General features: G+C 46.7%; 1 protein-coding gene across 1 annotated transcript in view; it reads left to right on the top strand.

The window, feature by feature from the left end:
- Positions 1-13,651, top strand: part of MGLL (monoglyceride lipase) — a 37,331-nt gene that overhangs the window by 16,911 nt on the left and 6,769 nt on the right. Inside the window, exons 4-6 of the mRNA XM_069736305.1 lie at positions 10,406-10,542; positions 11,255-11,365; positions 11,661-11,750. Of these exons, the coding sequence (XP_069592406.1) occupies positions 10,406-10,542; positions 11,255-11,365; positions 11,661-11,750 (338 nt within the window). The remainder of the gene's footprint in view (positions 1-10,405; positions 10,543-11,254; positions 11,366-11,660; positions 11,751-13,651) is intronic.

The raw sequence follows: 13,651 nt of genomic DNA, 5'->3' as shown, positions 1-13,651 counted from the left end.
AGTGGGCGCCATACTTACCCCAATATCTAGCGTTTTTGCCATGTCCATTTAGTCTTTGCTCTTTGGGGTCTTGTACATTTTATTTCCATTGATTGTTATTCGTTGCTTTGATTGTAGCTATTTTTGCACATTTTTGTTTATAAAATGTGACAATTTTTGGAAAATTCATTGTCTTTTTCCAATGCAAACAACATCTAATCCTGGAAGTGAAGTCACAAACCCCAAGTTCTGGATGAAACGGTGGGAAAATCCGAGTTGGGCTAACAGATGGCAGAGGCCTCTGCGGACCTGGTATATTAGCAGTGACATCGGCGGAGCTTGTCCCTCCGCCAAGACGTACGGCACAGGCAGTATCCTGCTCTGCAGGGAGCCAGATAGTAATACGGAAACCAACAACTCGCCGTCCAACAAGGAGGATCCTCCGGCTGGCGCTGTCCCTTTTCTATATTTACTAAACTGATATCGCATGGCAAGGCTGCCAGGGATCCCGGGATGGCGCCAGAGGTAGATGTGCCAACTCGCTATCATGAAGAAGAGCGTTAATATGGTCTAGCCGTGTCTCGACCGTAACGCTTAACTCCTCATTGCCTGATGCTTATACAGTCAGTGCATGGCTGTTTTTCATTGCGTGGGTGTGAATACTTATGCAAATACACAAGAACTGCAATAGAGGCGTGTACAAGCTGTACCCAAGCCATACTTATTTGTTCATCCATGGGCTGCGGCATGCACAGTACAAAAAGGGACCCCATAGAAAAAAAAGTGTCCCCAATAATATTGCCTGGTCTTACCACCATGGACAGAGGGATCTACAGATTTATTACCCTTCCCTCTGCAGTGGGGAGTCCTGTCCAGGTTTTCTCTACCAGGATGGAAGCAATTAATCCTGCGCCCCCTCTCTGGAAGGTCTCCTGCACCCCGGTGTGCCTGTATGGTGCATACGCCCCAGTCTATGGTCATACTGGTATTAAGTTGGTGCAGGGCTCTAGATTAGAGGCATGAAGTCAGATCTGTTCGTTTTTAGGGTACAGAGGAAGCACTCGTCCTTGGTGCCTCACGGGGCCCAAAGGCCACTCTGCTACTTAAAAATACCCTATAAATGAACACCTGATAGGTGGAACCATCTAGTAATCACTTTGTGCTTCAAGATAGTTTATTTTTTTTAAATTGGGAGAGATTTGCTGAATTAGGCTTGGATATGTTGGATATGGTAAATTGAATTGGGATATATTGAATTTCAGATATGAATATATTAAATAGGGTAAATTGGGGATAAATGGATGGCTCCAATAAGTTGGGGAATGGCTGAGTTGGGGAAGAATGGATGGATATGGGGAGTTGGGGAAGAATGGATGGATATGGGGAGTTGGGGAAGAATGGATGGATATGGGGAGTTGGGGAAGAATGGATGGATATGGGGAGTTGGGGAAGAATGGATGGATATGGGGAGTTGGGGAAGAATGGATGGATATGGGGAGTTGGGGAAGAATGGATGGATATGGGGAGTTGGGGAAGAATGGATGGATATGGGGAGTTGGGGAAGAATGGATGGATATGGGGAGTTGGGGAAGAATGGATGGATATGGGGAGTTGGGGAAGAATGGATGGATATGGGGAGTTGGGGAAGAATGGATGGATATGGGGAGTTGGGGAAGAATGGATGGATATGGGGAGTTGGGGAAGAATGGATGGATATGGTGAGTTGGGGAAGAATGGATGGATATGGTGAGTTGGGGAAGAATGGATGGATATGGGGAGTTGGGGAAGAATGGATGGATATGGGGAGTTGGGGAAGAATGGATGGATATGGGGAGTTGGGGAAGAATGGATGGATATGGGGAGTTGGGGAAGAATGGATGGATATGGGGAGTTGGGGAAGAATGGATGGATATGGGGAGTTGGGGAAGAATGGATGGATATGGGGAGTTGGGGAAGAATGGATGGATATGGGGAGTTGGGGAAGAATGGATGGATATGGGGAGTTGGGGAAGAATGGATGGATATGGGGAGTTGGGGAAGAATGGATGGATATGGGGAGTTGGGGAAGAATGGATGGATATGGGGAGTTGGGGAAGAATGGATGGATATGGGGAGTTGGGGAAGAATGGATGGATATGGGGAGTTGGGGAAGAATGGATGGATATGGGGAGTTGGGGAAGAATGGATGGATATGGGGAGTTGGGGAAGAATTGATGGATATGGTGAGTTGGGGAAGAATGGATGGATATGGTGAGTTGGGGAAGAATGGATGGATATGGTGAGTTGGGGAAGAATGGATGGATATGGGGAGTTGGGGAAGAATTGATGGATATGGTGAGTTGGGGAAGAATGGATGGATATGGTGAGTTGGGGAAGAATGGATGGATATGGGGAGTTGGGGAAGAATGGATGGATATGGGGAGTTGGGGAAGAATTGATGGATATGGTGAGTTGGGGAAGAATTGATGGATATGGTGAGTTGGGGAAGAATTGATGGATATGGTGAGTTGGGGAAGAATGGATGGATATGGTGAGTTGGGGAAGAATGGATGGATATGGTGAGTTGGGGAAGAATGGATGGATATGGGGAGTTGGGGAAGAATGGATGGATATGGGGAGTTGGGGAAGAATGGATGGATATGGTGAGTTGGGGAAGAATTGATGGATATGGTGAGTTGGGGAAGAATTGATGGATATGGTGAGTTGGGGAAGAATTGATGGATATGGTGAGTTGGGGAAGAATTGATGGATATGGTGAGTTGGGGAAGAATTGATGGATATGGGGAGTTGGGGAAGAATTGATGGATATGGGGAGTTGGGGAAGAATTGATGGATATGGGGAGTTGGGGAAGAATTGATGGATATGGGGAGTTGGGGAAGAATTGATGGATATGGTGAGTTGGGGAAGAATGGATGGATATGGGGAGTTGGGGAAGAATTGATGGATATGGGGAGTTGGGGAAGAATTGATGGATATGGGGAGTTGGGGAAGAATGGATGGATATGGGGAGTTGGGGAAGAATGGATGGATATGGTGAGTTGGGGAAGAATGGATGGATATGGTGAGTTGGGGAAGAATGGATGGATATGGTGAGTTGGGGAAGAATGGATGGATATGGGGAGTTGGGGAAGAATGGATGAATATGGTGAGTTGGGGAAGAATTGATGGATATGGTGAGTTGGGGAAGAATTGATGGATATGGTGAGTTGGGGAAGAATGGATGGATATGGTGAGTTGGGGAAGAATGGATGGATATGGTGAGTTGGGGAAGAATGGATGGATATGGTGAGTTGGGGAAGAATGGATGAATATGGTGAGTTGGGGAAGAATTGATGGATATGGTGAGTTGGGGAAGAATTGATGGATATGGTGAGTTGGGGAAGAATTGATGGATATGGTGAGTTGGGGAAGAATGGATGGATATGGTGAGTTGGGGAAGAATGGATGGATATGGTGAGTTGGGGAAGAATGGATGGATATGGTGAGTTGGGGAAGAATGGATGGATATGGTGAGTTGGGGAAGAATGGATGGATATGGGGAGTTGGGGAAGAATGGATGGATATGGTGAGTTGGGGAAGAATTGATGGATATGGTGAGTTGGGGAAGAATTGATGGATATGGTGAGTTGGGGAAGAATTGATGGATATGGTGAGTTGGGGAAGAATTGATGGATATGGGGAGTTGGGGAAGAATTGATGGATATGGGGAGTTGGGGAAGAATTGATGGATATGGTGAGTTGGGGAAGAATTGATGAATATGGTGAGTTGGGGAAGAATGGATGGATATGGGGAGTTGAGTTGAGATATGGTGAATTGGGGTGGAGAATAGTATGAAAGGCATTGGATCTGAAGTATGACATCCCCATCAGCTGCCACCATTGGGCATATAAAATCTTCCCTAAGTGACCGTAGCCAACTAACTCCATATTGTCTCTACTTAAACTCTGGTTCCCAAGTAATGGGGGGATACTTCCCCTCAGAGCGAGACACAAATGCCCTTCTGGAGCCTGGAAAAGCATTGTGACCACTCGATGGGAGGTATGATGGGAGGTCACCAGCCTTTTCTAGGATTGGCTATACCGAGGTCCTTCCGTTATCACCTCTATTCCTTATTTCCGATTTCTCCAGCTATCCAGATCCTGGGGAATGTACGACCGTTTCTTCCAGGGCTTTTAAAGCCTTGAAAGTGCGAACTCCGAGATCCGGTGTCTGTCGGCCGCAGCGGGCACACCTAATGGCATCTCTATGGGCAGAAGACGAGAATCTCTGCTCTGTTTCTGTAAACAGCCGCCGTCTAATAAATGTAAAAACTACTTGTGACTGCAGCGGCAGATGGATAATAATCCATCAACAGAAGAAAAAAAGGAACATTCATAAGGGAGTATTATGGGATTAACTCTTCGCTGGCTGGCAGACACAAGTGGGGGAGTATAATCTGCTGACATTCTCGCTAAATAACAGATGATAAACCTTTTTTCCTTTTGAAGGCTTTTTTGATTATGGGTCTTTTCCTTTGATCTGCCCTTGCAATTATAATTCTTGCTTTATTAAAGGAGGATTACCATTCAGTGTTGCCCAGGATTCAAGAGGGAAAGGAGAGGTGTAAATGCGGGGAGGTTGCCAATGTTCTGCACCCATGCCATGATCCGGGCGTGAGCTCACACGCTGCGGATTTGTAGCGAGACCCTATAATACCGCCACTTGTGAACCGTTCTATTGCACATCGACGTGTGGCGCTACCCTAATCCTAGCTCATCAATTATTCCATATACCGCACAGATCTCATAACCAGAAGGCCTACAGGAATTCCGGCAAATCATTTTGCCCGACCCTAAAACCTTTCACATGTTTCCTTTCTATAATCAAATATTTCCACGATCCGTTCAAGCGGAGAATAGGTGGCCTGTGGCCTGGTACGGTGCACACAGCATTGCCGTGTCATTTCTGGGCATTTGCCCCCTTGTAGTGATTGACAAATTACCACAAAAGCCCCTGTACCAGCCGTAGACTGGGACTTGTAGGACGATATTCCGCCGGTGTCGCCTTTCCGCTGAATTTCTCATCCCATTCCTTCCAGGGCCCTTTTACATAAATGTGGATTTATAACCATGCCTTGTCCCCGCCGTATACAAATCTCTTCTATCTCTCCAGTAATTGCGTCCTGGATTTTTTCTGGAGCCCGTGGGGGACCCCCTAACATGATCCGTCTCCTCGCTGTGACCCTGTGGCGGGAAAGCTTTAGCCCGGGCTGGTGTGTCGGAGCCCATCGGGGAGCTCGGAGCCGGCTGATAAACGCTCCTTTGTTAATTGGCAGACGTTATTAAAACCCATAATGAAATGTAATCACATTAAGTCAAGTTCAAAAGTTTACACGCCGCAATGTCGCTGGTTGGGAAGAGAGACTTAATTTTCTACATTGCTAAAGAAAATGGCAGTATAGCGGAGTTTTGCTTGTCAGCCCTACGGGGGTCATTTATAGGCTGGCGGGAACTTTATGGAGGGCGGCTGAGATGTGTGTGTCAGTGCAAATTGCTCCGGATGTATCAAGATGGATCAACTTTGGTGCATTAGTCTTAAATTCTCATACATGAGAGATTAAAAATGGCGTCTGACACCTGCAAACCACATAGCGCACACTCGCAGCGGCAGCAGTGCCAGAGAATTGCAGGCTATAAACGCATCGCACGTGATTTTTGTTTTTGCAGACACAAGTCCCTGAAAAAATCCAAATATGTGAACAGCCCTATAGACTATAATGGGTACACGTTCTATGGGGAAAAACGGACGTCTGAGAACTAGAGGATCAGTCCTAGCACCTGACAGCAGACAGCAAAAACTTTCCAACCACAATATAATTCAGTCTTATCGGACCTGAAATCTGGCAGAAGTAGGCCCCTGCAGGAGCTGAACTCCTGTCTGATCTCGTCCCATCTTGGAGCATAAACCCCCGTAATCCAGGTGCACAGACCGGCTATCAGTTGTGTGCTGCACAGTGTGAACTAGTCTGTAACTATCATCTCATTACATGGAATCTCCTCTGTGATTAGACGACTGCTCCCAACCAGATTTCTGCAGCCTAAAAATATTGCGTTGTCGGTGAGCTATGTTTTAGGAAATAGCTTCAATGCCAGGATGTCTTAGGTGTCAGAGCTGCACTCACTATTCTGCTGGTGCAGTCACTGTGTACATACATTACATTACTGATCCTGAGTTACATCTTATATTCTACTCCAGAGCTGCACTCACTATTCTGCTGGTGCAGTCACTGTGTACATACATTACATTACTGATCCTGAGTTACATCCTGTATTATACCCCAGAGCTGCACTCACTATTCTGCTGGTGCAGTCACTGTGTACATACATTACATTACTGATCCTGAGTTACATCTTATATTCTACTCCAGAGCTGCACTCACTATTCTGCTGGTGCAGTCACTGTGTACATACATTACATTACTGATCCTGAGTTACATCCTGTATTATACCCCAGAGCTGCACTCACTATTCTGCCGGTGCAGTCAGTGTACATACATTACATTACTGATCCTGAGTTACTGTTATGAACTGGTGGTTTAGGAGCAACATGGGACGAGCTCTGAAGGAGGTGGTAACTGTACTGACTGCAGTCCCTAAGCTCAACACAACACTAGAAGTAGCCGTGGGATGCTCCTAACTCTCCCTAGGCATCTCGTCACAGCCTGAGATCTAACTACCCCTAAAGATAGAAACAGGAAAACTATCTTGCCTCAAAGAAAATCCCCAAAGGATCGACAGCCCCCCCACAAGTAATGACTGTGAGTGGAGAGGGAAAAGACATACGTAGAATGAAACCAGGATGAGCACAGGAGGCCAGTCTAGCTAGATAGATAGGACAGGATGGAACACTGTGCGGTCAGTATTAAAAACTACAAAAATCCACACAGAGTTTACAAAAAATCTCCACACCTGACTAAAGGTGTGGAGGGTAAATCTGCTTCCCAGAGCTTCCAGCTTAACTGAATTAATCCATACTGACAAGCTGGACAAAACATAGAATGCACAGAACGGATAAGTCCACAACAAGTGGACAGAAAAGAGCAAAGAAAGGACTTATCTTTGCAGAACTGGTCAGGATATCAGGGAAATCCAAGAGAGATGTGAATCCAACCAGGAACCATTGACAAGTGGCACTGGCTGAAGGGAAGAGCCAGGCATAAATAGCCGAGCAGAAAGATAATCAGTGAAAGCAGCAGCAGACTGCTAAATCCAAGGAGCAGCCATTCCACTTAAAACCACCGGAGGGAGCCCAAGAGCAGAACTCACAAAAGTGCCACTTACAACCACCGGAGGGAGCCCAAGAGCGGAATTCACAACAGTTACATCCTGTATTATACCCCAGAGCTGCACTCCCTATTTTCTGGTGCAGTCACTGTGTACATACATTACATTACTGATCCTGAGTTACATCCTGTATTATACCCCAGAGCTGCACTCACTATTCTGCTGGTGCAGTCACTGTGTACATACATTACATTACTGATCCTGAGTTACCTCTTGTATTATACTCCAGAGCTGTGCTCTTTGTTCTGCTCCTGTGCTTCCCCTATGTGCAGTAGTTTTGCTCCTTGGTTCCGCAGTGTCGGACCCCTTTGCTGTGCTGTATGCTGCTGCTGTTGGTGCTGACTGATACATTACTCACCACAGACTCGTTGCCGCAGCTCGTTAATTGAGCAGGGAGTCTTTTGTGCCTCATCAACTGTTTAATATCAAGTGGGACATTATTCTTGCTGTTTACGCATTAACCCTTGCCGTACATGGCTTTCTCTGGATCCTACTAACAGAACATCAGATTCCTCGGCGCCAACTTCTTCATAAACTTTTATTAGAGAGTTAAAGAAGAGCCGAGTAAGCAGCTTTTTATTTTTGCAATATGACGGTCTTAGAGGATTATATGCCTTTAAATGTTCTAGACAAGAATACCCTTTAATACCGTATACCCAAATACAGAATTAATTATTTTCTTAAAGGGATTGTCCAATATTTGGAATATTTGGCTACATATTTCCAAAAAACCTCTTCACACCTGTCCACAGGTTATGACTGATATTGTGGAAAGATCACACAGTCTGTCATGGAGCCGTTCTCAACAATGTATCACCCAGCTTTTCTAGACTCCAGAATGGCAGATCCTAATATACAATGATACCGCTCTATCATTGGTCGGATTCACCTAGAAAGCTGCCGTCTCAGGAAAGGCGATGGATATGGGATTCACTGAGTGTCAAAACTTTCCGAAACTTTCATATACGTGTTTTTACGGGTCTTAACCCTTTCCTTTACCCCAAACTAAACCTCTTCTTCTTAGAATCAATTATCCCAGTTAATCACAAATATTTTGGTGCAGAAACCTGCGGAGAAATTGTCATTTTTGCACATGTGAACGTGGCGTTAGAGTCCTGCGCGGTGCATGTGCAGCTATATTAGGGGGGTCTGCCATTCGGGGGGTTACATCACTGACCTTTAGGTGGCGTTGCACGTTTGCCTTTATTTGCCCGTTTTTCTTCGTTGTCATTTCTTGCTAATTTGCAGTCTGAGCCTTGAGCGGGCGCCGCGGATTAATTAGCACACACTTATCTCTCGTTATAGATTTTGCAGGTGTAAGCTTTACCACTGAATATTTACAGAAGTTGTCAAAACTTTCATCAAAAACTAAATATGGGAAATGAGCCGATACTGGATTTCCTTACATAAAGTTCAGCGTCTATATCGCGCGGTGCGGCTGTAATGAGGGATTTATTATCGACCCCTAATAGGAGGCTACTGGTGACAATGTATCACTGTGAAACTCTCAGTATACGATTACAATGATGAGCGCTCTGATCGCTGAGCCAAATCCTCAGCGTAGACGTAGTTACAGAAATGCGTCTGCCTGCGGTCACCACTAGGGGGAGCTCACTGTAAATCCTCCTATTGCTGCGCTCAGTGTGAAAATGGACTATAAAGCTATAGTGCCGACTGTTCAGGAATGTCCTGTATGGGAAAGGGGACATGTGCCGACTCCTAGAGGAACCGTGAGACCCTCCTGGCACCACATCCTGAATGCGGAGACTCTCCTACCCCACAGTCCTCTCTTCTGCACAGACAAGTCAGGCGGGAAGCTGCAGAGGTGAGGAGAGGGGGCTATTTGCAGGGTCTGCTCTGGGGTCTGTAGTTACTTAGGGGGCCTGGTCTGGGGTCCTTATTCACTTAGGGGGCCTGAGGTCTGCATTTACCTAGGGGACCTGGTCTGGGGTCTGTATTTGCTCATGTGGACTGGAGTCTGTATTTGCTTAGGGGGCCTAGTCTGGGATTTGCATTTAGTTAAGGGGCCTGGGGTCTGCATTTAGTTAGGGATCCTGGTCTGGGGTCTATAATTGGTCAGGGGCCTGGTCTGGGGTCCATAATTGCTCAGGGGCCTGGTCTGGAGTCCATAATTGCTCAGAGGCCTGGTCTGGGGTCCGTATTTGCTCACGGGGCCTGGTTTGGGGTCTGTATTTGCTCATGTGGACTGGAGTCTGTATTTGCTTAGGGGGCCTGGTCTGGGATTTGCATTTAGTTAAGGGGTCTGCATTTAGTTAGGGAGCCTGGTCTGGGGTCCGTATTTGCTCAGGGGGCCTGGTCTGGGGTCTGTATTTGCTCAGGGGGCCTGGTCTGGGGTCTGTATTTGCTCAGGGGGCCTGGTCTGGGGTCTGTAGTTGCTCAGGGAGCCTGGTCTGGGGTCTGTATTATTTGGAAAGCCTGTACTGGGGTGTTTGGCCCCAAGACTGTATATATTACTGTTTCTAATACTGGTGTCTCTATGTGTAAGGGGGATATTGGGGTCCCACGGACCCCCAGGGCCTATGATCTTTATGTCCTTTCCAATACTTTGCACTTTTTTCTATAACTTTTCCATTTTTCCTTCCTGTTATCTGCATCCATTTAACATTCTTGTCTCCGCTCCTAGAAGAATTGTTTTGCCCCTTCCATGCCAAGTGGATTTGGCAGGACGGCTTTTCTCGGCGAGTCTTTCTGATGTGCCGGGCACGGGCTGGCGCCTGATGAAAATAGGGCACATCCTGCAAAACAACCGGCCTTTTTATTTTCTCGCCCGTTTCCATGTGCCGCCCAATTCACTGCAGTTCACCCAGCTGCTCCCATCACTCTGATCGGCACGTCGGCCTGGCTGTGCCATTCAGCATCTGGAAAAGCTGGGTGATCATCCGTACGGCCGGACCCCCGCAGGGCCGATCGCCTGAGCACTAATCCACCTGGTTGGGCCAGTGTCAGCAGCTGGTATACCAGGGCCCAGGGGTCCACCCAAGTATGGCGTTGGCAGAGGGGCATCTTGTATTGAGGGGGTTTTAATATATTTGTTTGAAATTTTATAAATTTTTTTTTTTTCTTCTTCCCGCTCTCACGCAGTCGGCCATGGCCAGAGCGAAGGGGACAGGATGACGGTGTCCGATTTCCAGATTTACGTCCGGGACGGCCTGCAGCACGTGGACCTTGTAAGGAAAGCCTTTCCGGACCTGCCGATGTTCATCTGCGGACACTCCATGGTGAGACCCCCAAGGGACAAGATATGGACCCCCTCAGATCATGTGCACAAGCCCTGCTGCCGTGTGCGCTGCCCTAGTGCGGCCACGTCAGATCTTCATTCACTGACAGCAAGCAGAGGGTTTGAAAGCTACAAATAAAGACCCAATATAGTGCAAATTAGCAGCCGTCATCCCTTTAACGGCTTGGGATGGGGGGACATGGCTGCTCCTCGTGTTTCCTTTCTTCTGTTGACTCCGTAATAAAGCATTAAACATTAAAGCCCCCCCCACCCCCCGTGCGTCCATTAATTATTAATGAGCGTGAGATCAGGCGTGAAACATTTCTTGGACTTGGATCCTGGAGCGCGGAGGTGACCCCATAATAACGGCCACATTGCCAGCGTTTCCCCATCTTCTGCTTTGTGTATTTACAGCGCGCTTCCTCTTTAAATATTTATTTTTATCTATTTGTTTTATTTTTCTATATTAAATTAAAGCTTTTGCTACTTTCTTCCATTTAAGAGTGCGACCTCTGCCCATTGTTGTGTTCTTTCCTCCATTCTCATCTACTTTACTGCAGTGAATGGGGCTGAGCTGCAATACCACATACGACCAGTGGAAAGTGGTGGCGCTGTTTGTTTTTTTCATTTATTTCGTAGAACCTTATTACTTTTTCTTCTAGTTATGAGCTCTACATTTGGACAGATTTGTGCCTTTTTTCTTTCTATTCCAGGGTGGTGCAATTAGCATTTTAATGGCTAACGAGCGGCCGGTGGAGTTTTCTGGCGTCGTCTTGATTTCCCCGTTGGTTTTACCAAATCCCGAATCTGCCACATCATTCAAGGTGAGTCCTGAGAGCAGCGGCTGCACCCGGTCCTCCTCCTCCATGTACGTGATGTGACAATTCCGCCAACTGCGGTACATGGGGCTCTTAAAGGGATTGTCTCAACCATTGCCTCACTTTTACCATTTTGAACATCCCCTTTAATTTTACCATAGAAGGATAAAAATGGAGCAACTGTTAAATGAATTATTGTGATTTCCAGTTTTCGCATAGACGGAGGCCGTGTGTCAAATATCTGAAGTTTCAGAAAATATTAGTATTTCCCAAAAAAATGTGTATTTTACTCTCTTAACAGGTGTTTGCGGCCAAAATACTGAACCACGTCCTGCCCAACCTGTCCCTCGGCTGCATCGACCCGAACAACGTGTCCCGGAATAAGGAGGAGGTGCGTGCAATGGGTTCTATTTTTTTTTTTTTTTTTTGCAGGAGATAAGCGGCGCCCCCTTATCACCCCTGATCTCTCCACTATGATTCCTGGAGATGGGGGTCCGGGGAAGAACCAGAACTGAGCTGTCGGTGCCATTTGCTACAGTTGTATCCAGTGCTCGGCAGCCATAATCTCCCTTATGGTTCGCTACAATGTATCAGGTCACATCATGTATCGTCTGTATCCAGGAGTTTAGGATCCAATTGTAGCAAACCCTCAGCTGATTTCTGTTCTCAGTCCCTATTAGCAGAGAAAATGGTGATAAATAAAAAGTCCATTAGAAAGTTTCAGAACTTTATTGAGATTGAATAGTGATTTCTGCATTCTTACTATATACCATCGGCTCAGGCATCATTATCATACAGCGGGGTCAACACCAGACCCTGGGACTATCGATTCCGGCCCCCCGTGGTCCTGTCTGCGAGGGGCTCCTCATCGACAAGCCTTCTGCACTTTATGGTCAGTGGTTATGGAAACTGTCAGTAAGCTGCTGTTGATGGATCTCGCCGTCCTATTGTGTATCCATCTATGAGAATGAGCGCGTGTTTTTATAAACGGATCCATAATATCTGATCCCGCAGCACGGACTACTCCCCCCACCGTCCTGACATCTTGCGGGGTCTCCAGTGTCTGTTGCAGCCGCTGGTATAAGGTGATGGCGGAAAATGTTCCATCCTCATCCATAGTAGTGTGTGCTCAGTATCACACCGGATAGGATTAGATACACAGCTCAGCAGACAGTATCACACAGGATAGGATTAGATACACGGCTCAGCAGACAGTATCACACAGGAGAGGATTAGATACACGGCTCAGCAATCAGTATCACACAGGATAGGATTAGATACACGGCTCAGCAGACAGTATCACACAGGAGAGGATTAGATACACGGCTCAGCAGTCAGTATCACACAGGAGAGGATTAGATACACGGCTCAGCAGTCAGTATCACACAGGAGAGGATTAGATACACGGCTCAGCAGACAGTATCACACAGGAGAGGATTAGATACACGGCTCAGCAGACAGTATCACACAGGAGAGGATTAGATACACGGTTCAGCAGTCAGTATCACACAGGATAGGATTAGATACACGGCTCAGCAGACAGTATCACACAGGATAGGATTAGATACATGGCTCAGCAGACAGTATCACACAGGATAGGATTAGATACACGGCTCAGCAGACAGTATCACACAGGATAGGATTAGATACACAGCTCAGCAGACAGTATCACACAGGATAGGATTAGATACACGGCTCAGCAGACAGTATCACACAGGATAGGATTAGATACACCGCTCAGCAGACAGTATCACACAGGAAAGGATTAGATACACGGCTCAGCAGTCAGTATCACACAGGATAGGATTAGATACACGGCTCAGCAGACAGTATCACACAGGATAGGATTAGATACACGGCGCAGCAGACAGTATCACACAGGAGAGGATTAGATACACGGCGCAGCAGACAGTATCACACAGGAGAGGATTAGATACACGGTTCAGCAGTCAGTATCACACAGGATAGGATTAGATACACGGCTCAGCAGACAGTATCACACAGGATAGGATTAGATACACGGCTCAGCAGACAGTATCACACAGGATAGGATTAGATACACGGCGCAGCAGACAGTATCACACAGGATAGGATTAGATACACGGCGCAGCAGACAGTATCACACAGGATAGGATTAGATACACGGCGCAGCAGACAGTATCACACAGGAGAGGATTAGATACACAGCTCAGCAGACAGTATCACACAGGATAGGATTAGATACACGGCGCAGCACACAGGATAGGATTAGATACACAGCTCAGCAGACAGTATCACACTGGATAGGATTAG

The sequence above is a fragment of the Ranitomeya imitator genome, chromosome 8 (assembly GCF_032444005.1).
Source record: "Ranitomeya imitator isolate aRanImi1 chromosome 8, aRanImi1.pri, whole genome shotgun sequence".
Classification (NCBI taxonomy): domain Eukaryota; kingdom Metazoa; phylum Chordata; class Amphibia; order Anura; family Dendrobatidae; genus Ranitomeya; species Ranitomeya imitator.
This window is presented reverse-complemented; position numbering and strand designations above follow the sequence as displayed.